General features: G+C 36.6%; 1 protein-coding gene across 4 annotated transcripts in view; it reads right to left on the minus strand.

The window, feature by feature from the left end:
• COP1 (COP1 E3 ubiquitin ligase) overlaps positions 1-26873 on the minus strand; it is a 214756-nt gene that overhangs the window by 158283 nt on the left and 29600 nt on the right. For 2 of the 4 annotated variants that reach the window (XM_043924369.1, XM_043924372.1), the window contains exons 3-6: positions 21664-21761; positions 14363-14439; positions 13593-13712; positions 269-337 (exon numbers count right to left, since the gene is read on the minus strand). In XM_043924369.1, the coding sequence (XP_043780304.1) occupies positions 269-337; positions 13593-13712; positions 14363-14439; positions 21664-21761 (364 nt within the window). The remainder of the gene's footprint in view (positions 1-268; positions 338-13592; positions 13713-14362; positions 14440-21663; positions 21762-26873) is intronic. The other 2 variants (XM_043924370.1, XM_043924371.1) reach the window with 2 other exon arrangements.

The raw sequence follows: 26873 nt of genomic DNA on the forward strand, positions 1-26873 counted from the left end.
ATAGCTTTGAGGTAATGTCATTATTTTCAAATCTACAGAAAACTTTTTAGCTCATATCTAAAAAGGGGTTTTTAACATATCAAGTTGCAAAGGTAAAAGAAGCTAAAATAACAAAGCTTAAAAAAAAACACAACTCCTGAAAACTCAAATGCTTTCAAATACTTAAATAAAATTTTAAGCCTGAAGTGCTTTCACAAAAATGGGGACAAAAATGTCAAGAATCAACAACAGTAAAGAAACATTATGTAAAATACACAAAATAATATACCTCTCTCTTATTTCTTCTTGCAACCTTGAGGAATTCCATAAGGATCTGTAGTTGGGCTGCATGTGATTCCTATAATAGAAAATTATAATTGTTCTTTTAAAAATACAACTTTGAGTTCAAAGTCTTCTTTAACACCACAGTATAATCAGTATGAAGCAACTTTATTCATCCATTTAAGTTAGTCTCATTTCTATTTTTGTCAGTTTCCTACTTGTTAATTGGCATTTTTAAAAGCAAGCCATTACAGGCTTCCCCAGTTGCTCAGTGGTAAAGAATCCACCTGCCAATGCAGGAGACATGGGTTCAATCCCTGGTCCGGGAAGATCCCGCACGCCCTGGAGCCACTAGGCCTGAGCATCACAGCTACTGAGCCTGTGCTGAGAGCCCGGGAGCCACAACTACTGAGCCCACACACCAGAGCCCATCACCATGACAAGAGAAGTCACCATAATGAGAAGCCCTCAGACCACAACTAGAGAGTAGCCCTGACTAGCCAGTCAAAATCTGAAGCATCACTGAGGTATTAAACATACTGCAAAAAAGCACGGCCACTTTGGCTTGCAGGATATTACTGCCCAGACCAGGGACTACTCAGCCCCTTGGCAGTGAAAGCACAGAGTCCTAACCACTGGACAGCCAGGGAACTCCCCACTTCACTTTCAATGAACTGAAACTAGCTCAAGCAACAAGTGAGCTCCAACTCAGCTAAATTCCTGATCAGACCAAAGAGGTCAACCTCTTATCCTTGCTTCCTGACAAAGGAAAACACAAGACCATTCAGGAAGAAAGTATTAACCACTTTAGTCTATCTATGCTGCTCTTGAATACAGAACATCTAAGACATAATTATAAAATTACAAGACATGAAAAGAAGTAGGAAAGTTAAGAGAAAAAAACAGGCTAAAAGAACAAAATTCACAGATGACTCACATGCTGGTATGAGCAAAAAAAAAAAAAGACTTTAAAATATTTCCATATATTATTAAAGAATTAAAAGAAAAAATGGACAGGAGTGAAGAAACAGAAAATTAGGAAAGAACTGAAAAATCAAAGTGCAAATCCTAGAAATGAAGAATACAGTCTGAAATTAAAAAAAAATTTAAACAAAATAACTTCAGATAAAGTTAGGAACAGATGGACAGAGCAAAGAACAAATTCAAAGACAGTTAAAAAAAAAAAAAGCACCAGAAAAATGTGGGATGATATGAAAAATAAAACATATGATTGGAACCCTAAGGAAAAGTAGAGTGCACAGGGCTGAATAATGTTCACATGTTCAACAAACAGATCCTCTTGTTCTGTGAAACACAACCAGAATAAATATTTTTTAAATGAAACCTAGGAATACCATAATCAAACTACTGAAAACCAATGTCAAAAAGGACACCGTAAGAGCAGCTAAAAAGGATACACTATCGTAAGGGGAAGAACAGTAAGAATGACTGAAAACTTCATCAGAATCAAAGAAGCAAATAGAAAATGAAAATACATCAATAAGGTGCTAAAAGAAAAACAAAAAACTAGACTTCTATGAAGATCAAACCTACCAGCTCTACAAGAAACAGAAAAGAAATCATACAGACAAAAGGGAACTGACTCAGATGGACCCTCATGTCTTACAAGAGAAAATGAAGACATCTCAAAGGGTAAATATATTGGTTCAAAAGAGTCCTTTTCTATCCTTTTTTGCAACATATCTTCAAAAGACTAGTGACTTTTTAAAGCAAAAATAGGTGGAGTTTAAAACATTTATAATTTGAATCACAAAAGGCAGGAGCTTGGTAAATTTAAATACTATAAGATCTTACATTGTCCAGAAAATGATATATAGTCGACCCTTAAACAACACAGGTTTGAACTGCATGGGTCCACTTATACCCGGCGTTTTTTCAATAAATACAAACTGCAGTACTACATGATTCACAGTTGGCTGGATACACAGATGGTGACCTGTGGCTATGGAGGGCAGATTATAAAGTTAGATCCAGATCTTCAGATTCACAGGGGTCAGCATGTCTACTTCCTGCACTGCTTAGAGATCAACTGCACATTTAATGCTGATTTGAATACAGTGTCCTGGGAGTGTTACACTATAAACTCAAGGTTGATTGTGAAAAGTAAGAGGAATTCTGTAATCTTTCGAGAAACCATTAGAAATATAATAATTATAAGCAACATGCAAAAAATAGAGAAGATAATACGATAAGCTGAAATCCTGGAAACACAATGCTCTCTAAAGAAAGCAAGAAAGGAGAAACAGGAAATAAGGAATATATGGAAAACCAGAAAACAAATACAAATGTGGTGAGCTCAAACCCAACCACATCAGTGATCGTATTACATTTAAATGAACTTAAGCATTTGAATTAACGAGTTTATTAGATATCATTAAAAATTCAACTACATACAGTTAAAAGACACATTTTTAAAATATAAAGGCAACAATAAAATGGAAGTACAAAGATACAGAAGAATATACCATAGAAATGCTAGTCATCACTAAACTACTTAAGCTATATTATCAATAACATAAGAAAATATAAAAGCAGACTTCAGAACAAGGTGTATTTCCAGCATTAAACATATACAATTCATGACAAAGGGGATGATTCATCCAGAAAACATCACAATCCTAAATATGTATGTATCTAATAATGAACCTCAAAATATATGATGCAAGAATCATAGAAACCAATGGAAAATAAATAATCAAAAATATTTTTAACAAATCCCTGGCAACCCACTCCAGTATTCTTATCTGGAGAACCCCATGGACAGGGGAGCCTAGTGGGCTGCAGTCCACCGGGTTGCAAGAGTTGGACACGACTGAAATGACTTAGCACACATGCACACATCAATAACTGACGCAGCAAGGAAAAAATCAATATCTGAGTAATAATAACAAATGCTACATCCATAAAGCACAACAAGTAACACAATGTTTTTAAATAAAGATGAACATTTAACAAAACATAGACCTTATACTGAGCTATGATAAAAATCACAATAAATTTCAATGGACCAAAAGCAAACAAATTGAACTTACAGGCTAAAATGAAGTGAGAAAGATAAGAATTCCTACTTCAAAGAACAAAACAGCAGGCCAGTTATATGAATGGATGCATTTCAGACAAAGGAACAGAAATAATACATTATCCCAGGAGCTAGATGGAAAAACCTCCAAATACACAGGCATCAGGAGGAACACTCTCAACAAGACTGCCTCAGCAGTGAGGCAAAATTAGCTAGACAAAAATCTATTCTAGTTCTCCCTAACAAAACTTAAAACACAAGCTTCAAGAAAATCAAGCTATTTTGAAAATACTTAACTACATGCCAGAACAAAGCTTAGGAATGTGTAAAGGAATACAAAATTAACAATATTAAACATGGTAAAATGTACAATTTCTGGCATCCAATCACAAAATTAGTAAGCATGCAAATAAGGAAATGCTGCCCAAAATAAGGGGGGAAAACCCATCATTTAAAACAGAAACAACAATGACACAAAATAATAGAATAAGGAAACACAGTCATAAAAGAGTCCTACAAGTTAGTACAAAGCATAAGGAGAGACAATGGAATATAGAAAAAAGCAGTGAACTTGACAACAGAAATAGAAACTACACAAGATGAACTAGATGGGGGCAAAGATAAAACATAAGTAAACAGAGCTGTTTATCCCTGAGCTGTGATACAACTTCAATCAGCCTAAGAAATGTGTAACAGGAGTTCCCAAAGTAGAGAAGGTGACAGAAAAATATTTAAAGAAATAATAACTGAAATTTTTCCAAATCTGGTGGAAACTATAATACTACCATCTAAGAATCTCAAAGAACCTCAAGAAGAAGAAACATGAGGGGGGAAAAAAACTATACCAAAGTCAAAATACTTAAAACCATAAAGAGAATACACTGAGAGAAATACAGTTCATTTCAAGGATCAAGACTTCTCATCTGAAACAATGCAAGACACTGGACAATGGAGCAACATCCTTAAAATACTGAAAGAAAAAAAGTTATCTATAACTCTATACTTATTTGGAAGTCCCTTTCAGATACAAAGGATAAATAAAGACATTCTCAGATATAAACAGTAAAAGAATTTATCACCAGCAGATCTACACTAAAAAAATAATAAAGGCTGTCTTTCAGACAGAAGGAAAGTAACTGATGGAATTCAAAAGAACAAATGAAAGAGTGAAGTGAATGGAAAACAAAAGAATGAAGTACACCAGAAATGATAAATATATGAGCATATATAGAACTTTTAAAATATCTCCATAGAGTACAATTTACTATTCAAAATGAATAATTAGGCAGTTATGATATACAAAGAAGTAAAACAATTGACAAAACCAGTACAAAGGCTGAGAGAGAAGAAATGTATATTGTAATGTAAATGTAATAATGTATAAGTATATTGGTGTAAGTTTCTTATACTACCAATGAAGTAGGATAATATTACTTAAAGGTACAATGTAATGTAATGTAATATAATGTATAATTATATTAAAAACCCAAAAGCAATCACTAAGAAACCAAACAAAATGTTATATCTGACAAATAAAATTAAAGTCAACAAGACAAATAAAATAAAATCATAAAACATACTCAATATAAAATCATATAAATCATTGTCTGATCATGATACAATTCAACTAGAATTCAATTATCAAAATACCATTTGACAAAGTAGCAATATCCAAAATACATACACACATTTCTTACAAATCAATAAAAAAAGACAAACAATCTATTAGGAAAATGGGTATAGGCTATGAATAAGCAATTCAAATAAGAAACCAAGATAGCCAAACAAATGAAGAAATTGTCCTCACTAGTAATTAAAGAAATACAAAAAATACAAAACAACAAAACACACACACACACAAGCTAAAAAACAGTACCAAAGTTTGATATGGTACAAACTCACAGAAGAGCAATTCGGCAATATTTAATACGGTTAAAATGTACATGTAAACCCTATGAATAGCAATTACACTTCTTAAATCACTTAAGTACTTATATACAAGCACAAAAAGACATGAATAACAACACTAAATGCATTGCTGACAATCATGAATACTGAATAACTTAAATGTCCATCAACAGGAGAATAGAAATGTTCATGCAATGGATAACTATAGAAGTTAAACAAACTAGATCTATACTCATCAGTGGAAACCTCAAAAAGTAAACAAAAAGGCTTATGTCAAAGGATAAACTCTGAAACTTCTAAATCATACAACAATACTACATATGATTGTAGATACAAGTATATATTTTATTTAAAAAGGGTTATACACACTTCAGAAGGATTCTTGCAAACTTCAAATGGTGATTACACTGGGAGAATGGAATGAATAACATAATTCTCAAAAGGCAGATCTAAGAAGTGTTACTATTTATTAAAACTAAAAGAAGGTAATCAAAAGTTGCATTATTTACTGTATTTTTCTGTATGTTGGAAACATTCATCCAGTTTCAGTTCAGTACAGTTCATTTGCTCAGTCATATCGAACTCTCTGTGACCCCATTATCCAACTCTGCGTCGCCAGGCTTTCCTGCCCATCACCAACTCCCAGAGCTTGCTCAAACTCACGTCCATTGAGTTGGTGATGCCATCCAACCATCTCATCCTCTGTCATCCCCTTCTCCTGCCTTCAATCATTTCCAGCAACAGGGTCTTTCCTAAGGAGTCACTTCTTCTCATCAGGTGGCCAAAGAATGGGAAATTCAGTATCAGCATCAGTCCTTCCAATGAATATTCAGGACTGATTTCCTTTAGGATTAACTGGTTTGATCTCCTTACTGTCCAAGGGACTCTCAAAAGTCTTCTCCAACACCACAATTCAAAAGCATTAATTATTCAGCACTCAGCTTTCTTTATGGTCCAACTCTCATATTCATACATGACTACTGGAAAAACCATAGCTTTGACTACACAGACCTTTGTCGATAAAGTAATGTCTATGCTTTTTAATATGCTGTCGAGGTTGGTCATAGCTTTTCTTCTCTCTTAAATGAGCAAGTGTCTTTTAATTTCATACCTGCAGACACTGTTCCCAGTGATTTTGGAGCCCAAGAAAATAAAACCTGTCACTATTTTCATTGTTTCCTCATCTATCTACCATGAAGTGATGGGACTGGATGCCATAATCTTAGTTCTCTGAATGCTGAGTTTTAAGCCAGCTTTTTCACTCTCCTCTTTTCCTTTCATCAACAGGTTCTTCAGTTCCTCTTCACTTTCTACAGTAACAGTGGTATTATCTACATATCAGAGGTTATTGATATTTCCTCCGAGCAATCTTGATTCCAGCTTGTGCTTCATCCAGCCCGGCATTTCACATGATGTACTCTGCATGTAAATTAAATAAGCAGGGTGACGAAATACAGCCTTGACGAAATGCAGCCTTTCCCAATTTGGAACCAGTTTGTTGTTCTATGTCCAGTTCTACTGTTGCTTCTTGACCTGCATACAGATTTCTCAGGAGGCAGGTAAGGTGGTCTGGTATTCCCATCTCTTTAAGAATGTTCCACAGTTTGTCATGATCCACACAGTTAAAGGCTTTGGTGTAGTCAGTAAAAAAGTAGTAGATGTTTTTCTGGAATTCTCTTGTTTTTCTATGACCCAACAGATGTTGGCAATTTGATCCCTGGTTCCTCTGCCTTTTCTAAATCCAGCTTGAACATCTGGAAGTTCTCGGTTCATGTACTGTTGAAGCCTAGCTTGGAGAATTTTGAGCATCAATTTGCTGGCATGTGAGATGAGTGCAGTTGTGCAGTAGTTCAAACATTGTTTGGCACTGCCTTCGGAGTGGAATGAAAACTGACCTTTTCCAGTCCTGGGGCCACTGTTGAGCTTTTCAGATTTGCTGGCATATTGAGTGAAGCACTTTCACAGCATCACCTTTTAGGATTTGAAATAGCTCAAGTGGAATTCCATCACTTCCACTAGCTTTGTTCATAGTGATGCTTCCTAAGGCCCACTTGACTTCACACTCCAGGGTATCTGGCTTTAGGTGAGTGATCACACCATTGTGGTTACATGGGTCACTAAGATCCTTTTTGCATAGTTCTGTGTATTCTTGCCACCTCTTCTTAATATCTTCTGCTTCTGTTAGGTCCATCCCATTTCTGTCCTTTATTGTGCCCATCTTTGCATGAAATGTTCCCTTGGTATCTCTAATTTTCCTGAAGAAATCTCCAATCTTCCCCATTCTATTGTTTTCCTCTATTTCTCTGCACTGATCACTGAGGAAGGCTTTCTTATCTATCCTTGCTGTTCTTTGGAACTCTGCATTCAGATGGGTATATCTTTCCTTTTCTCCTTTGCCTTTTGCTTCTCTTCTTTTCTCAGCTATTTGTAAGGCCTCCTCAGACAAATCTGCCTTTCTGCATTTATTTTTCTTGGGAATGGTTTTGATCACCACCTCCTGTACAATGTCACAAACCTTCATCCATAGTTCTTCAGGCACTCCATCAGATCTAATCCCTTCAATCTATTTGCCACTTCCACTGTATAATCATAAGGGATCTCATTTAGGTCATACCTGAACAGCCTAGTGGTTTTCCCACTTTCTTCAATTTAAGTCTGAATTGGCAACAAGGAGTTCATGATATGAGCCACAGTCAGCTCCTAGTCTTGTTTTTGTTGACTGTATAGAGCTTCTCCAATTTTGGCTGCAAAGAATATAATCAACCTGATTTTGGTCTTGACCATCTGGTGATATCTATGTGTAGAGTCATCTCTTGTGTTACTGGAAGAGGGTGTATGCTATGACCAGTGCGTTCTCTTGGCATACTCTGTTAGCCTTTGCCCTGCTTCATCTTGTACACTGAGGCCAAACTTGCCTATTACTCTTGGTATCTCTTGACTTACTACTTTTGCATTCCAATCCCCTATAATGAAAAGGACATGTTTTTTTGGTGTTAGTTCTAGAAGGTCACGGAGGTCTTCATAGAATCATTCAAATTCAGCTTCTTCAGCATTAGTGGTTGGGGCATAGACTTGGATTACTGTGCTATTGAATAGTTTGCCTTGGAAAAAAGAGAGATCATTCTGTCGTTTTTGAGACTGCACCCAAGTACTGCATTTTGGACTCTTTTGTTGACTATGAGGGCTACTCCATTTCTCCTGAGGGATTCTTGCCCACAGTAGTAGATATAAAGGTCATCTGAATTAAATTCACCCATTCCGGTCCATTTTAGTTCACAGATTCCCAAAATGTCAGTGTTCACTCCTGCCATCTCCTGTTTGACCACTTTCATTTTACCCTGATTCATGGATCTAACATTCCAGGTTCCTATGCAATATTGTTCTTTACAGCATTGGACTTTACTTCCATCACCAGTCACATCCACAGCTGGGAGCTGTTTTTGCTGTGGCTTCGTCTCTTCATTCCTTCTGGAGCTATTTCTGCACTCTTCTCCAGTACCATATTGAGCACCTACCGACCTGGGAAGTTCATCTTTCAGTATCATATCTTTTTGCCTTTTCCTACTGTTCATGGGGTTCTCAAGGCAAGAATACTGAAGTGGTTTGCCATTCCCTTCTCCAGGGGACCAAATTTTTTCAGAACTCTCCACCATGACCCATCCATCTTGGGTGGCCCTGCACGGCAGAGCTCATAGTTTCACTGAGTTAGACAAGGCTGTGATCCATGTGATCAGTTTTATTAGTTTTCTGTGATTATTAGAGTGCAAAGTAAAACAAGAAAACAATAATGTAAAAATGCTGTAATACCTATGATACCTTTGTTTCTGAACTGCCTCTCTCTTCAAAAAGATCTGAGTTCTAAAACTAAGATACCTGTATTTCTTCAATTCTAAGAGACAAAAGCACGCAAAGATTAATACTGACAAGTCAAATGAGGAATAAGGGTAACAGCTCTCACATTCAGTATGTAAATCTGTCTATCTCCAGTACAGAAGCCCCCACATACCTTCAAATGTGCCTGTAGTGTGATAGTCCAGAAAGTCTCTCTTTTACCACCACCAGGGGAAAAACTTGTAGTGTTCTCTTAAGGTCAACAGCTATGAGTTGTACAGGAAGGGATCAGAGATTCCAACTGCTTCTTAGTCAGATTCTGAACAAATTATCCTGTTTTCAACCTTTACTCTATGAGGTATCTCATGCTCCCAAATCCAAGGAAGGCCTTTTATCCATAATCTAAATAGCAGTTGGTTCCCACCAATTCCCTACCGCTGGCTCAATTTTCTAAAATCTAATCTATCGCTTTTCATCCACCTACTTTATAGCTTAAGAAAGTATAGTGTCTCTTCTCCTATTCTTTTGCCTTTTAAAAATCACTTTACTGTCATTTTAATGACATTAAGGGAGCAAGATAACTACATACATTCAGTCTATCATTAAAAAGCATTTTTATAAAAAAAAAGCATTTTTATATCATTTACCACTATGTAAAAATATTTATTAGTTTATTTAGTTTATCTCCTCAGCTACTGTACCCTGTTCCCCTCAACACAACACACAGAGCAGAATTCTGTCTTTTCCACTACCTTTAACCCAGCAGCTAACACACAGTAGATGCTAACAGAAAACCATGTTAAAAAGCACAGAACGGTTTTGGCAACAATTTCTGGGATAAGACACCTAAAGTAAGAGCAACAAAACAAAAAACAAGTATAACTACATCAAATTTACAAGCTTCTGCAAACCAAAAACATGATCAACAAAACGAAAAGGCAACCAAAAGAACGGATGAAAATACTTACAGATCATATATCTGATAAGAGGTTAATATACAAAATACTGTATATAAAGAATTAATATAATAGCGATTTAGAAAAAAAAAAACCCAAATAATGTAATTTTAAAATGGGCAAGGGATTTTCCAAAGAAGATATTCAAATAATCAACAGGTATATGAAAAGGTGTTCAACCGCAAATCATTAGGGAAATACAAATCAAAACCACAAGAAGACATCACTTCACACTAGTCAGAATGGTCACAGTCAAAAGGACAAGAAAGAACACATGCGGGTGAGGATGTGGAGAAAAAGGAGCCCTTGCGCCCTGCTAGTAGGAAAGTACACTGGTATAGCCACGATGGAAAACAGAATGGAGGTTCCTCAAAAAAGTTAAGAATAAAACTATCATGTGATCCAACAACCCCACTTCTGGGTATATATCCAAAGGAAATTAAACCACTATGTCAGAGAAACACCTACACTGTCACGTCCAATGCAGCATTACTTACAACTGCCAAGATACGTTGATAACCTAAGTGTCCATCAGCGCATGACTAAAGATGTGGTGTGAAAGTGAAAGTCGCTCAGTCATGTCAGACTCTCTGAGACCCCATGAACTATACAATCCATGGAATTCTCCAGGCCAGAACACTGGAGTGGGGTAGCCTTTCTCTTTTCCAGGGGATCTTCCCCATCCAGGGATCGAAACCAGACCTCCTGCGTTGCAGGCAGATTCTTTATCAACTGAGCCATAAGGGTGGGACATACATATTATGAAATGCTATCCAGCCACAAAAAGGAAGGAAACGCTGCCATCTGTGACAGCATGGATGGACCTCGTGAGCAGTATAATGAAATAAGTCAGAAAGAGAGACAAGCACCATATAATCTCGTGTACATATGAATCTTAAAAGAACACACAAAAAACCCCAAGCTTACAGAAAAAGATCAGATTTGTGGTTACCAAAAGCAGGGAACAGGGGAAATTGAATAAAGGTCAAAAAGTACAATTTCCACAACCTAAATGTCCACTAACAGAGCAATGGATAAAGAAGAGGTGATAAATACACACAATGGAATTTTACCCAGCCATAAAAAGGAACAAAATGAAGTCACTTGTAGAGACATGGATGGACCTAGAATGTCATACAAAGTAAAGTTTAAGTCAGAAAGAGAAAAGCAAATATCGAATATCAAAACATATACATGGAATCTGGAAAAATGGTATAGATGATCTTATTTGCAAAGCAGAAAATAAAGACACAAACGTAGGGAACAAATACATGGACACCAAGGGTGAAGGGAAAGGGGGAGAAACTGGGAAACTGGAATTGACACATATACACTATTGACACTATGTTTAAAATAGAGAACTAGAACTTCCCTGATGGCTTAGAGGTAAAGAATCCACCTGCCAATGCAGGAGACATGGGCTTGATCCCTGATCCAGGAGGATCCCACATGCTGCAGAGCAACTAGGCCTGTGAGCCACAACTATTGAGCCTGTGTTCTGGAGTCCTGGAACCGTGACTTCTAAAGTTCATATGCCCTAGAGTCCGTGCTCCATGAGAGAAGCCACCGCAATGAGAAGCCCCCTCACTGCAACTTGAGAGTAGGCCCCACTCACCACAACTCGAGAAAAGCCTGTGCAGCCATGAAGACCCAACACAGCCAAAAGTAGATAAATGAAATTATATTAAAAATGTTTAAATAAATAAAACAAAACAGATAACTGTGAGAACATACTGCATAGCACAGGCAACTCTACCTAGTGCACTATGGTGACCGGAATGGGAATGAGTCCGGAAGGACGGGGTCTATGAACATGTACAGCGGATTCATTTTGCTGCATAGCAGAAACGAACACAACATCATAAAGCAACTACACGCCAATAAAAATAATTTTTAAAAAATTAAAAAGGAAAAAACAAACAAAAAAGTACAAATGTCCAATTTTAAGATAAATAAGTAACGAGGATACAATGTATAAAAAGGTAACTATAGTTAACACTAGTGGAGGGTCTATCTGAAAGTTGCTAAGTGAGTAAATCCTAAAAAAGCTCTCATCATGGCAAAAAAAAAAAAAACTTTTCTTCTTTTTTCTTTTACCTATGTGAGATGATGTTAACTAAATTTACTGGAATAATCATTTTACAATATATGTGTGTCAAGCCGTTATGCTATACACCTTAAACCTATGCAGTGCTACACCTCAATCTTGGCTTCCCAGGTGGCACCAGTGGTAAAGAATCCTCCTGCCAATGCAGGAGACACAAGAGACATGGGTTCGACCTCGGGGTAGGGAAGATCCCCTAAAGAAGGGAATGGCAACCCACTCTGGTATTTCTCATCTATAAAATCCCATGGACAAAGGAGCCTGACAGGCTACAGTCAATGGGGTCCCAAAGAATCAGACACGACTGAACAACTAAGCAATGATATATCAGTTACATCTCAACAAATATGAAAGAAAGAAAAGCAAATAAAAGATAAAGCCATCCCACTCTCCGCCTCCCCCCAGAAAAACCACAGAAGAAATTCCCACCATGAAAAAAGACACAACAGGGAGGCTCGTTTTAGTCAGCTCAATCTCAACTAGTCCTTTCTCCCACTAAGAGATTCCCATTCTACTCAGTTTCATCCAGACCTAAGCTATTTTAATCAGAATCAATCCACAGAATTTCTTAAAAATCAAGTTGAGAGGCCCTTTTTCTTCTTTTATCAAAAAACATAAATTCGCAAGTACAGGTGACCACACTATCTGCCATGGGATAAAAACCCAATAAAAGAAAATCAAACCTGTCCCAAAGAAAGTCATGAGAAGAAAAACAGAAACTCTCCTGACAACATTCAAATGCCTGATTTCATTTCCATATAGTCACCAAAGAAGTGATGGTTCCCATGTTCCTAACACTTGCTTGTTAAGCTCTTCCTTTTCATGTGTGTGAGCTTCTCACTCCCTTATTCAGTCAATTTATATCCCCTTTTTGTTCAAGGTAGTTCAGGGTGGGTATCTGCTTACACTAACGTATACAATCTTTATTTGAATGGAGCATACTCAATTCCTAACTAATACATGCAAATTCTCATTTTATATGTTTTACATTTATTTACCTGAAATAAATGCAACTTTTCACTTATTTAGATTCCATTACATGAAAACAGGACATAATGTTGTTCCAGTTCCCATCTTTCTAAATGCCCTTAGTTAAGCCATCAATTGCCACTACTACTAAATGACACCTGCTGGAAGGATTTTATGTAAATAAAAATAATCCCTATTTTCTCCTCCAAATCCCACATGTGAAGAGGGGAAGATTCATTAGAAGAAAAAAGATCAATAATAATTGTTCCCCATTAAAATGAAGCTCTACTTTCTCATGATCTGAACACTCAGCTTTTGTTAACAAAAATTGGGCACTGCGAGTAAGTTGTATTACAAGGAATTTGTTCTTTCTTTGAATTGAAAAAGGGAAATCTTATAAGTGGTAGCTTGCAGATGACTCTTGCTGAATAAAACTGGACTGACTGAGTAACACTACCCTATTATTTTTAAATATTTCTATATCTTTTTAAAATAAAATTTTTAAAGTTCAGGGGCCACTTACTGCTTCCAGTTGTTTCTTCTTCTGCACTAGTAACTCCAGCATGAGGTTGACATTGGCCAAATCAAGGTTATCTTGGTCAGTTCCCAACAAATCCTGAAATATTTGCCACCTGTGGCCATTCTAAAAACAAAGAAGAAACCCAACTTAACAAAACTATTTTAGAGAGTCAAAAACAAATGCTTACTACTTTCTAATATGTTTATTACATATCAAAAATAAACTATTCCTTCCCAGCTAGTGGCTCCCCAATGCCTTCTAATTATAATTTAATCACTATTTCTCCCTTAAATAAATTTAAATGATGTGAAAGGCACATTCAAGATATGTCAAGTCAGCTTCTCTAAAGGTGTAATTCCCTTCGAAACAAGTGCCTAATTACTTGTCTAACCATATTTTCCACTTTGTATTTGGTAAGGTAATAATTTAAGTTTACTTGCTTCAGTAATTTGGGGTTAATCCTCTTAAATTGAGAGTCTCTTAACAGTTTTTTTTTTCCTCAAATGACCACCCATAATTTCATCCTGCCATATAATTCCTTAAATGCAATGTGTTACAAGCCAACTGACTCAGTATTACCCCGCCAGACCTTTCAAAAGAGTATATTTTAGACAATTCAGATAAAAGAAAGCTGTTTATTGAATAGAATAATCCTAGATCTCCCTTAAGAAAAATCAGTAATATGCTAAGCTTGAATACCCAATTAATATTAAACCAATGAACACAGCAAAATGAGATTTATTAAAAATAGTAGTAAAAGAGTTGAAACATACGGTGCTACTCACTGAGTGGTCCAATTTGAACCTCTTTTCCTCAAATCTTTGCTTCTGTTTGAGAATGAGCTCATTCACTGAAAACAAAAACAAAACAAAAAGCACATATAATCTGTACTTTTATTAAATGATCTAACTGTTCTATTTAAATAGATTCTATTTAACTTTAAAAAGTCTCAAATCTCAGAGGAAAAAAATGCTAAGCAGAATACGCTTTTTTTTTTTTCAAATTAGAAACAGTTTTGTCACCGCTACTACTACAACTACCACTATTATTACCATTACTATTACTGCAAAAGGAAAATTCTTCAGAATATGTACTTTCTCCTACATGTGTCAGTGATGACACTATCAGCATCTGGAAACAGTTCTTGACTGTAAGAGACCGTTTCACACTCTACAGGGTAAGTGGCAGATTCTATGAGGGAGGCACTAAAAGGTTTCATTTGTTGTTCTTTTTGCTTGTGACTTTTCCATAAATATCATGGCAAACACAGTCAGTTACCTACCCAAAAGCCATTCTAACCCATTTTTAAAAAAGAAGAACATGAGGGGCTTCCCTGGCCCTCCAGCAGTTAAAACTCCTCACTTCCACTGCAGGGGGCGCCAGCTTGATCCCCGGTCCGGGAACTAAGATTCCACATAGCGCTCAGTGTGGTCAAAAAATTAAATAAATATAAATAATAAATAAATAAAAATAAGAATATTATTTTTTCCCAAATGTCAGAATGCCAACTGCCATATACTTTCAGAGAGGCTAGATCCCTCCCTGGCCCTACGGAATGATGCTTGACTTAACCTAAATCCATCTAGTCATCCTCTTGACAGTGACTAACAAAATGGTTAACTACTGAGACCTCATTTTGCCCAGTAAAGGGTATGCTATCTTTCAGAAGAGAAGGCTTGAATGAGATGTTTGTCTGCCTTCATTTAGGGATGATACCTGGAATCACTTAGAGCCACCCTGCATCTCTCTTGAGGGGAGCTAGCCAAAGGACCAACACATCTGCTGGGGAAGGAAGGCCAGAAAGATGGAAAGAATCTGATCATATCACTGAGATATCAAATTAACTCAATCTAGAAATTCTTTCTGTGTAAATCAATACATTTCCTTTAATGCTCCAGCCACTCTTTAATAGATTTTTCATCTTTAACACCCAACTGATTAAAAAAAAAAAAAACTGATAAAAGAAAAGAGCAACTAACAATAAGCTAGTTTAACATACTGGTCCTTAATTTACAGACGTTATCCTATGGGTTATTCTTTGCATTTTAGAGATGAGGAAATACTAGAAAGAGCACAAGAAAGTTACTCATGGTGACATATAATACAAGACAAAGTTAGGATATAAACCTAACTAATACTTCCCACCATACCACAATTTACTACAAATATTTTCTAAAAAATCAGAGAGATACCAGGGCCACGCTAGAAACCAAGGTTTAAAGATAAGACTCAACCTAAGTAAGACTTAAAGACGCAAGCAACTAGGAGTAAGCAGACAAACACATACAATGCATCAGTTATAATATGATAATCAGTACCATCACTGAAACGGATTTAAAAAGAACAGAGGACAAGGAGCTATTAAAATGTTAATGAGTAGACTTCACACAGGAGATGACATTAGAACTGGGCCACAATAAGCACACAGAGACTCACTAACCAGGAAAAGAAGTGGAAAAGAATTCAAATAAGGGTGTGTGAGAATCTCCCTGGTGATCCAGTGGTTAGGACCCACTGCCATGGGTCTGCACTAAATCCCTAGTCAGGGAACCAACGTCCAACAAGTCACATGTGTGCCCCCAAAATGGGGTGGGGTGGGGGTAGGAGGGAGTAGAGGAGGTAAAAATCTCAAGAAATCTCCTTTAACACTGGTCATGAATGTTCCAAACCCTTAATTGTAATTCTCTGGATCCTTATAATAGCCATAGTACTAAGAACAAATAATGCCTTTCTCGGACGTCCCTGGTGGTCCAGTGGTTAAGAGTCCACCGTGCAATGCAAGGGACACAGGTTTGATCCTTGGTCGGGGAGTTAAGTTTCCACATGCCATGGGGCAACTGAGCCCGCATGCCACAACCAGTGAAGACTACATGTTGCAATCAAGAGCCCACGCCCTACAACAAGGACAGCACAGCCAAAAAAACAAACAAACAAAATGCCTTTCTACTGCTAAAGAGTTCATTCTAGCAACTGTCATTTTAGAGGCAAGATAGCAAAGTAAAAGCACATATTCAAGTCAGGACCAAATCCTATACTAAGGACCGAATCCCAATTCCACCATTCACTGGGGCTGTTGGACTTTACACAAGTTATTTACCTTCTCTGTGCCTTAGTTCCCCCAGGGGAGGAATGCAGAAGACAACAACTACCTATGTCATAAGACGGAGAATGTATAAAGTGCCTGGAAAAGTACTTGGCAGTAGTAAAGACATTATATGTGTTGGTGACTTTTTTTAAAGCACAGATTTTAAATTTTGCATGCATGTTGTCTTTTACATTAAAGAGTAAGAAAGTCATTCATTAGGGAGGTAAGATCATTCAATTTACAAATTTTATCCACAGAGAACACTAGAAAACAGATTGCTGGGGTGGGGGTGGGGGTAGCGGCAGGGTGTAGCTGGAGGAAGATCATGCATCACGGAAGGACAGGGAGAGCTAGAGTAAGCCCTAGAAGGAGTGCAGGAGAGCAACTGCAGAGCTTGGAGGAGACACACCACCTTGCCCCACATGAGGCTTCCAGCAACAGTAGAGAAAGACAGCCCAGATTCCGCAATCCCCAGACTCACTTGCCCACAGCCCCACTCTATAATTTCATGTTCTCAGTCACAAGCTGCAACCCTGCTTCCCGGTCCTCGCTGGTGGCCTGTGACAGCTTCAGGCTAAACAGAGGACCTAACAGATCCCCATTCCTGACCACACTGGGACAAAAAGCAGCCTGGTAAGGGGAAGGGTCCCCAGAACTCCCTACATGTGAGTGGAAGAAGCCTCTTGATGAAAGTGAAAGAGGAGAGTGAAAAAGCTGGCTTAAAACTCAACACTCAAAAAACAAAGACCATGGCATCTGGCCCCATCACCTCATGGCAAATAGATGGGGAAACAATGGAAACAGTGACAGACTTTATTTTCCTGGGCTCCAAAATCACTGCAGATAGTGATTGCAGCCATGAAATTAAAAGACGCTCGTTCCTTGGAAGAAAAGCTATGACAAACCTAGACAGAATATTAAAAAGCAGAGACATTACTTTGCCAACAAAGGTCCATCTAGTCAAAGCTATGGTTTTGCCAGTAGTCATGGATGGATGTGAGAGTTGGACCATAAAGAAGGCTGAGCGCCAAAGAATTGATGTTTTTGAACTGTGGTGCTGGAGAAGACTCTTGAGAGTCCGCTGAACTTCAAGGAGATCCAGCCAGTCCATGCTAAAGGAAATCGGTCCTGAGCATTCACTGGAAGGACTGATGCTGAAGCTGAAGCTCCAATACTTTTGGCCACTTGATGCAAAAAACTGACTCACTGGAAAAGCCCCTGATGCTGGGAAAGATTGAAGGCAGGAGGAGAAGGGGACGACAGAGGATGAGATGGCTGGATGGCATCACCGACTCGAAGGACATGAGTTTGAGCAAACTCCAGAAGCTGGTGATAGACAGGGAAACCTGGCATGCTACAGTCCATGGGGTCACAAAGAGCCAGGACATGACTAAGCAACTGAACTGAAGAGCAAAGAGGATAGAAAGGCAAAAAGTGAGAGGTGTGCCCCTTCTGGGGGAAGGGAGAAGGAGAGAAGAAAGGTAACTGCTGCTGCTGCTGCTAAGTCGCTTCAGTTGTGTCCGACTCTGTGCGACCCCATAGACAGGAGCCCACCAAGCTCCCCTGTCCCTGGGAATCTCCAGGCAAGAACACTGGAGTGGGCTGCCACTGCCTTCTCCGGAAGAAAACTAGAGGAAGAAGAAAAAGGAGGAACTGTAGTGTAGGGCTTAGGGCATGAAAGGAAAAAATCAAAATACCTGTCTTGACAAAAAAATGCATGAGTCTAAAGACCAGAAAACCAAATCCACTTGTGTTTGGGGTATATGACTTCCAATTCTTTGCTCTCATTAAAACTGAAGAAAGAAGTGGACTTGTTAATGATTATGGCAGCAAAAAAATTTTTTTTTTTTTTTTACTAAATAAATGCTTCTTTTTTTGAAGCATGTAATTCATAACGAGGTCAAAGAAATAAGTGACACTGCTGGAACAAAGTTCCTTCAATCCCCATCAAAGTATTTATGTAAGCAGAGTTTCTCATGACTTACCCTTTCCAAAATAAAAAGTCTTAAACTCACACAATATGTCAATTATATCTCAAATCTTTTTAAAAAAATTGTGATTATCCTAAATAAATAAGAAAAATATAAATGAAACTGAATCCCTGCCCTAGTAATAACTATCAGTGGCAATGGAACGAATTGAGAAGAACACCATCACACATTGAGCAGCCATTTTCAAAAAATTTTTATGTCTAATACTTTATAAAATTTGTACATATTTATTTGATCAAATGCATGTCGAATAATTACAACTCAGAAAAAACACATTCAAAAGTTTAAAGAAACTTCAAAGTCTGTAATTTCTATTTTCTGTTACAGAAAAGTATGATAGATAGATCAGTAAGAATTTCAAGCGTGTGTGTGTGTGTGTGTGTGTGTGTGTGTGTGTGTGTGTGTGTGTGTGTGTGTGTGTGTGTGTGTGTGTGTGTGTGTGTGTGTGTGTGTGTGTATTTTTGGCCACACTGGGCAGCATGTGGGATCCTAATTTCCCAACCAGTGATTGAACCTGTGCCCCCTGTATTGGAAGCATGGAGTCTTAACCAGGGAACTGCCAGGGAAGTCCCAAAAATACATAATGACAAAATTTCATGGGCAATTTGCAATTTCAGCAGAAGTTCAAAGGGACAAAACACAAACATTTCTCATTGTTAATGAAAAGTCTTTATTTTTGAAACAATGGTAAGTATCAAATCACTATACTATTCAGTTTCCACTAGATACATTTTAAAGAGATAAAAGCTTATTTTTAAATAACCATATTTATAATACTTTAAAAACTATATTCTTTACAAGCACTAAAACTTACAAAGAAAAATTTGGATGCTAATTTAAATATGGCATCAATGTGGGAAGTACATCATTTTTCAGAATTTTTATGTGTCATCCAAACAAAAAGGTTTGAAGATCTTTTTGAGAATGTGTAGCCCAGCCCTCTAGCCATGACTCAAGTAAATGTAAAGCATTAGAAGTGAAGGATCCTAACCTATCAATAAAAATATTAGAATACTTCAGAATCATATAACTTAACAGTTATTTTACAATGCTCAAGAGGAAATCTGATATTACTTTTAGAAGGCTCAACATCTTTCTAGTCCAGCAAAGAACTATAGGCATTATACAAATCATGTAATCTCAAACTAAATCAGAGGGAATAAATTGTTTTTTTTTTCAGTACAGAAAAAAACAAGTGATAGATGACTTTCAGAAACAGATCTCAGTGACTTCCTGAGTACACAGGAACCTGAGGATTTGACTATCACTGTACAAAGGTAAAGACTGGAAAGGGTGGCGGGCAGCGAAACAGAATAAACGTATCAGGATAAAATGTTATTTCTGTGGCTGACATAAATACTCATACTGGAAGCTGCATTATAACTAAGACTTCAAATCTGGGCATAAAATACTTAATGCTTAAATTACATAAAACCAAAATTCTTTACCCATATAAAGAGAAGATTAAAAACTAGATCATAATGAAGATAATGTCCAGCTAAGGAAATCAGTAATTATGACTTCACTATTCACATTTGAGAACATATAAAATATGAAATTACATCTTAGTGTTAATATTTTCACATTCCTTCTGTATGGTGTTCTCACTTTATTTAGAAATTTACACAACAGAATTTCTAACTTATGGTCTCATTAAGGAATACTGCCTGAAATTTTTGGTAAATACCAAAATCTTAAGACCACTGATTTCCTTGCTGTATTTAACCATTCCAAAAGAAGGAGTAGTTTTCTAAAGTTATAAGAACTCAAAGAAAAGTGATTCTAAAACTCATAAGTTGCATGAATCCATGTTTGTGAGTTCAAGGACAAAGGCTTCTGCTTTGCAGGACTTTGGTTTCCCTAACTCAGCTCATGAAGTCCAGTCCCACAGAGCATCATATCAATCAGTATTTCTTCTTTTCTCCTAGTTTATCATAAGACTTTATCTACCTAGAAGAACTTGGTATTTCAACAGAAAATCATCAGAATATTTTCTTCAGGGTTCCTTTCTGCTATGCAATCATCCAATGATTTATTTTCCTTTATGAAAAGATACTGGAGTGCAGTGAAGAATGAAAGAGAAGAAAGGATTGAAGTCAATGGAATTTTAGAACAGAGATTAAAAAAAAGGAAAGCCATGGCTAAACAGGTTCCACGTCAAGATTTAATACTGTAAAACACCAAACAAATCAAAGTGCAACTGAAGCAGAAGGAGGTCAGAATCTATATATCCTTACCTCCAAGCATGTTACACTTTAGAAAGAAGAATTCTCCTTTCTGATATACATAACGAATAGTGTCGTACTTCCTGCCTATCCACACCTGAAAATTAATCTTCATTCACAAAAACTCAAACTGAAGACTTTCCACACTACCTTAGGCTTTTCAACACGTAGAATTTGTAAATTTTTCATAACTGGTCTCTGACTAGGTATTATTCCCAACTACTTACCATTTACCTTAAGGGTTCCCTATTTGTATCTGTCTTCTCCAGTCACCATTCCTCCATCAAATGTTCCATATTCATGTCTCCCTTTCCCCAGTTTTACTTTTCGATTGCCTCCCCAGGTCATAGACTCTTGTTCCCTCATCCAGGAGTCCTCACGCCCAACTTTTTCCCCCCTTCCCATTCTCCATTAACTCTTCCCTCCCTGCTTCTGCCCCAGAATGGAAACAAGAACGCACAACAGGACAAGAGACAGGGATCTGGAACTCTGGTAGGAGAATTCTCCTACAGCCTCACGTTCCTCCTGGCTATTGATGTAAGAACCTGAGAACTGTACCAGTCAATTTTTTTTTTAATGAAATAGATATGATATATGGTACATATAGTACAGAATCGATGTCACAACCCAAGGAAGACTGGGGAAAGCACTCTGGTGACTAGGACAGAGAGATATGCTTACCTATAAGTTATGTTCTCTAAATAAATTTGTGCTACCACAACCTTTTGGGGACTGAATATTTTTAAAAATTAAAAATCATTCCAAAGACTCACCCAAGAAATTAGGATACAGATGGTCAATATTATCCACAACATAGTTACACTTGGGACATCTATTATTATCCTCCAAACTCTGATGAATACACTTGTAGCTATTAACAAAGAAAAAATAAAATAGGCTTCATTAAATCAGTGACTAATTAGTAAACTGGTCACAAAATAATGCCTATTAGTTTTCTATTCCTTATTTTCAACATAAGCAATCTAGCAGTTATCAAGTTAATTTCAGCTTATCATAAAAAAAGTACATAGGACATTTATTAGATAATAGTATACAAAAGTTATTTAAAAATAAACTTAAATAACAAGCCTACTGGATATAAAATTTAAAAGGTAAGTTTATGCAATTTAAATGTACATAACAATAGCAAGAAAAACAAAAGCCTACAATTTAGTTAAGCAAACAGACTGTGTTCTTGGAGTTCTGATATCCTTAATACAAGAAAAGCTCATTCAAATAAAAAGAAAATAAAAGAAGAACATAAAAATCAACAAATGAAAAATTAGTCAATAAGCATGGGAAATACCACCTTCACTAGGATGATAAACTGATTTAAAATTATATATTACCTTTTACCAATCAGAATAGAAAAATAAACAAAAGGCTATCAGAGTTAGGAGTACATGTACAAATGAATAATTTCACAGGCTGTTGTAGGAAATTTAACTACCATAACTTTCTAGAAGACAAATTGTATGGAAAATTCTTAAGGCTGTGTAACCTCTTTGATGCAGTGATATTACTTCCTGGAATTTATCTTTAGGAAATAAGCAAATATATATAAGTAGAAAAATGTTCAATTCAAAGTTATTTGTAAACAGCAAAATATATTAGAAGCAACCAAAACATTAGGAAATTGACTACATAAATTTGTAAACATCAATCCAATGTATAGAGCCAATAAAAATCATATCATAATATGTAACTGTAAGCCATGAAAAATAATAACTATTACAGGCATAGCTAGAGAAATAAGATTATGATAAATTTTTCCCTTCTCAGATTATTTATTTCTATAATGTTTGACTTTTTACAATTGTATATTGCCTTATAATAAAAACTTTCAAAATGTCATTCAACTAAATAGCGAAAAAATATCAAACTGACATTATGAAAATAATCATTACATTACTAGGGCTTCCCTGATAGCTCAGTCAGTAAAGAATCCACCTGCAATGCAGGAGACCCCGGATCAACTCCTGGGTCAGGAAAATCCACTGGAGAAGGGTAGGCTACTCACTTCAGTATTCTTGGGCTTCCCTTGTGGCTTAGCTGGTAAAGAATCCGCCTGCAATGCAGGAGACCTGGGTTTGATCCCTGGGTTGGAAAGACTCCCCTGGAGAAGGGAATGGCTACCCACTCTAGTATTCTGGCCTGGAGAATCCCATGGACTACACAGTCCATGGGGTCGCAAAGAGTCGAACACAACTGAGTGACTTTCACTTTCACTATGTTACTGAATAAAAATAATCTTTAACACAGTGGATATGATTCCATTTCTGTTTTAAAAAATTGTGTATGTGTGTATTTCTTTAAATATTTAAATTTCATTAAATTGTAGTTGATTTACAATATTTTGTGTGAAACAATAGTTTCACACAAGCAGCTTCAGATTCTTTTCCATTACAGGTTATTACAAGGTACTGAATATAGTTCTGTGAACTAAACAACAGTAAATCCTTGTTGTTTATTTTATATACAATGTAGTGTATCTAGTAATCTCACACTCAATTTATCCCTCCCATCCCTTTTCCCTTTTGGTAACCGTAAGTTGTTTTCTAGGTCTGTCAGTCTCTTTCTCTTATAAATAAGTTCTCTTATTTTTTTAGATTCCACTTGTAAGTGGTATTTGCCTTTCTCTGCCTGACTTACTTCACTTAGTACGATGATCTCTAGGTCTACCCATGTAGCTAAAATGCAAATGTTTTACTTTTAATGGCTGAGTAATATTCCACTGAATAAATACCACATCTTCTTTACTCCCTTATCATTGGTTGATGGATATTTCAGGGGCTTCCCTGTCTTAGCTACTGTAAATAGTGCTGCTATGCACTTTAGAGTGTATGTATCTTTTTGAAGTAGCATTTTCACAGGAGATGTGCCTAGGAGTATGACTGTAGGATCATATGGTAACTCTGTTTTTAGTGTTTTCAGGAATCTGCAGACTGTTTTCCACAGTGGCTGCACCCATTTACCTTTCTACCAACAGTGTAGGAGGGTTCCTTTTTCTCCACACCCTCTCCAGCAACTACTTATTTTTATACTTTTTGATGATGGCCATTCTGACCAATGTGAGATGATACGGATACTTCACTGAAGTTCTGATTTGCATTTCTCTATTAATTAGCAATGTGGAGGATTTCATCACCCAACTGATGGCCCTCTATATGTCTTCTTTGGAGAAATGTTTATTCAGGTATTCTGCCCATTTTTTAACTGGGCTTTTTTTTTTTTTTTTGACACTGAGATTCATGACCTGCCTGTTTATTTTGGAAGTTAAGCCCTTGTTGGTCACATCATTTGCAAATATTTTCTCCCAGTCTATACGTTGTTTTTTCATTTTGTTTATGGTTTCCTTTGCTGTGCAAAAGCATGTAAGTTTGATTAGGTCCCGTCTATTTATGTCTGCTTTTATTTTTTATCTTTTGCCTTGGTAGACTGAACTAAGATAACATTAGTGTAACTTATGTCAAAGAGTGTTTGCCTATGCTCTCCTCTACAACATTTATGGTATCATGTCTTATATTTAAGTCTCTAAGTCATTTTGAGTTTATTTTTGTGTATGGTATAAGGGAGTGTTCTAATTTCATAGATTTACATGCAGCTGTTCAGCTTTCCCAACACCACCTGCTGAAGAAACTGCCTTTTCTCCATTGTATATTCTTGCTTCCTTTGTTAGGATTAATTGACCACATGCATGTGAGTTTATTTCTGAGCTCTCTTTGCTGTTCCATTGATCCTTACTTCTGTTTTTGTGCCAACACCATGCTGTTTTGATTACTGTAACTTTGTAGTACTATCCAAAGTCTGGGAGGGTTATGCTTTCAGCTTTGCTGTTTTTCTTCAGAATTGCTTTGGCAAGTCTAGGTCTTTAATGGTTCCATATAAATTTTAGGATTATTTGTCCTAGCTCTGTGAAAAATGCCATGGATAATTTGACAGGGATCCCATTAAATATTTAGATCGCTTTGGGCAGTGTGGCCATTATAACAGTATTAATTCTTTCAATCCAAAAGCAGGGAATATCTTTCCACTTCCTTGTATCATCTTTCCCTTATCAATGTTTTATCATTCTCAGCATATAGATCTTTCATTATTCTTTTTTGTTGTTGTTCAGTCACTCAGTCGTGTCCAACTCTTTGCGACCCCATGGACTGCAGTTTGGTTAAGTTTATTCCTAGGTATTTTAATTTCTTTAATGAGATTTTAAATGGGATTGTCTTGTTTTTACTTTCTCTTTCTGACATTTCATTGTTAGTGTAAAGAAACTCAACAGATTCCTGCATACTGATCTTCCACCCTGCTACTTGGCTGAATTCATTTATTAGTTCTAATAGTTTTAGTCATAGCAATCAGACAAGAAAAAGAAATAAAAGGTAAAAGTAAAAGAGGTAAAACTGTCATTGTATGCAGATGACATGATACTCTGTAAAAAAAAAAAAAACCCTAAAGACTCCACACCAACACTGTGTGCATTTAAATGTGTACATTTAATATAAATCAAAAAAGACATTCACCATAATGTTAGCAGTATGTGCCTCTGGGTCATATAATTATGGGAAATTTTTTCTTTGGCAGTGTCTACAGTTTCTATAGGAAACATGTACTGCTCCTAACAATCAGGAAAAAAAAGGTTACTTCTAAAATTTTATTAGAGTGACTTATGTATAAAGATGATTCCTAAAAAAGACAATATCTCTTTTTTTAACATTTTATGTTGGAGTATAGTTGATTAACACTCATGTAATTCAATTACACATATATATGTATCTACTCTTTTTCAAATTCTTTTCCCATTAGGTTGTTTTATAATATTGAGCAGAGTTCCCTCTGATATATGGTAGGTCCCTGTTGGTTATCCACTGATAGTACCTGTTTTATTCTGAGTCCAAATTACTATAAATTTACTTCACCTTCATAAACTGAGGAGATTCTTGCATCTGCCTACTTTCTTCCACCTTATCAAAACAAAAACCTACAACTATCAGGTTGCTCTGTTCTAGTTATTATCTACTTTCTCATCTCACATTTGTTACTGGAAGACAAGCAAAAAAGGAGGACATGACAAACAATCAATGTAACGGTGGTCTCTGGCACAGCACAGGGACCTAGAGATTAAACGTCTGGCATATAATAGGTACTCACATACTCAACAAATGACGTGCACAGTGTTCCAGAAACAATATCATCACCCCCTGCAACTGTGACCAGGCCAGGAATACCATATTACCACAAGATAGATTTCATATAGGAAGAAAAATTTCCTACACGGAAATTTCAATGAAAGAAATCATATTTTTTTCATTTTAATGCTAAATTGTTTTTATTTTTATTGCAAGGGAAAAGCATAAAGAAGATATGCAAATACAATAGATTAAAAGTTCCAACACGGAAACATTTATAGTCTGCTTAAGGGAAAAGGAAATGAATTAATATTACCAGAATACTTGCCCACAAGACAAGACTTAATCTTTACAAAAAAAATAACAAAACTACAGGGCATTCATTCCCTGGAGGTCCAGTGATAAGGACTCTGCACTTTACCGCTGTGTTCCAGGTTAGATCCCTGGATGGGGAACTAAGATCCTGCAGGCCACTCTGTGTGACCATGAGGAAATAAAAGACACCTGCATGTTCACATAAAGCAAGTCATGAAGGAGGGAATCTGAGAAGGTTATTAAAGGTGGGAGACAGGGGCTGAGAGATAAGCAGAAGAAGGACATCTGGGGTTATAGCAAATAGCTTTTGAAAGGAAATGCTAGTTAGAAAATGAGCAAATAAAATGATAAGAATAAATTAAATTGTTAAGACAGAGAGTTTGTCAACATACAAATTCCTGAATCCAGTAGAACAGTCCCCTCTCCTTTCTTCAAGTCCCAAATCATATCTCTTCTCATTAAGCTTATTACCATACCATCCTCTCCCAGAAGGAAAAAAAGAAGTCTAGGACACAACCAGAAACAGAAGCTCAAATGACTTTTCT

Source organism: Cervus elaphus, chromosome 14, assembly GCF_910594005.1.
Source record: "Cervus elaphus chromosome 14, mCerEla1.1, whole genome shotgun sequence".
Lineage (NCBI taxonomy): Eukaryota > Metazoa > Chordata > Mammalia > Artiodactyla > Cervidae > Cervus > Cervus elaphus.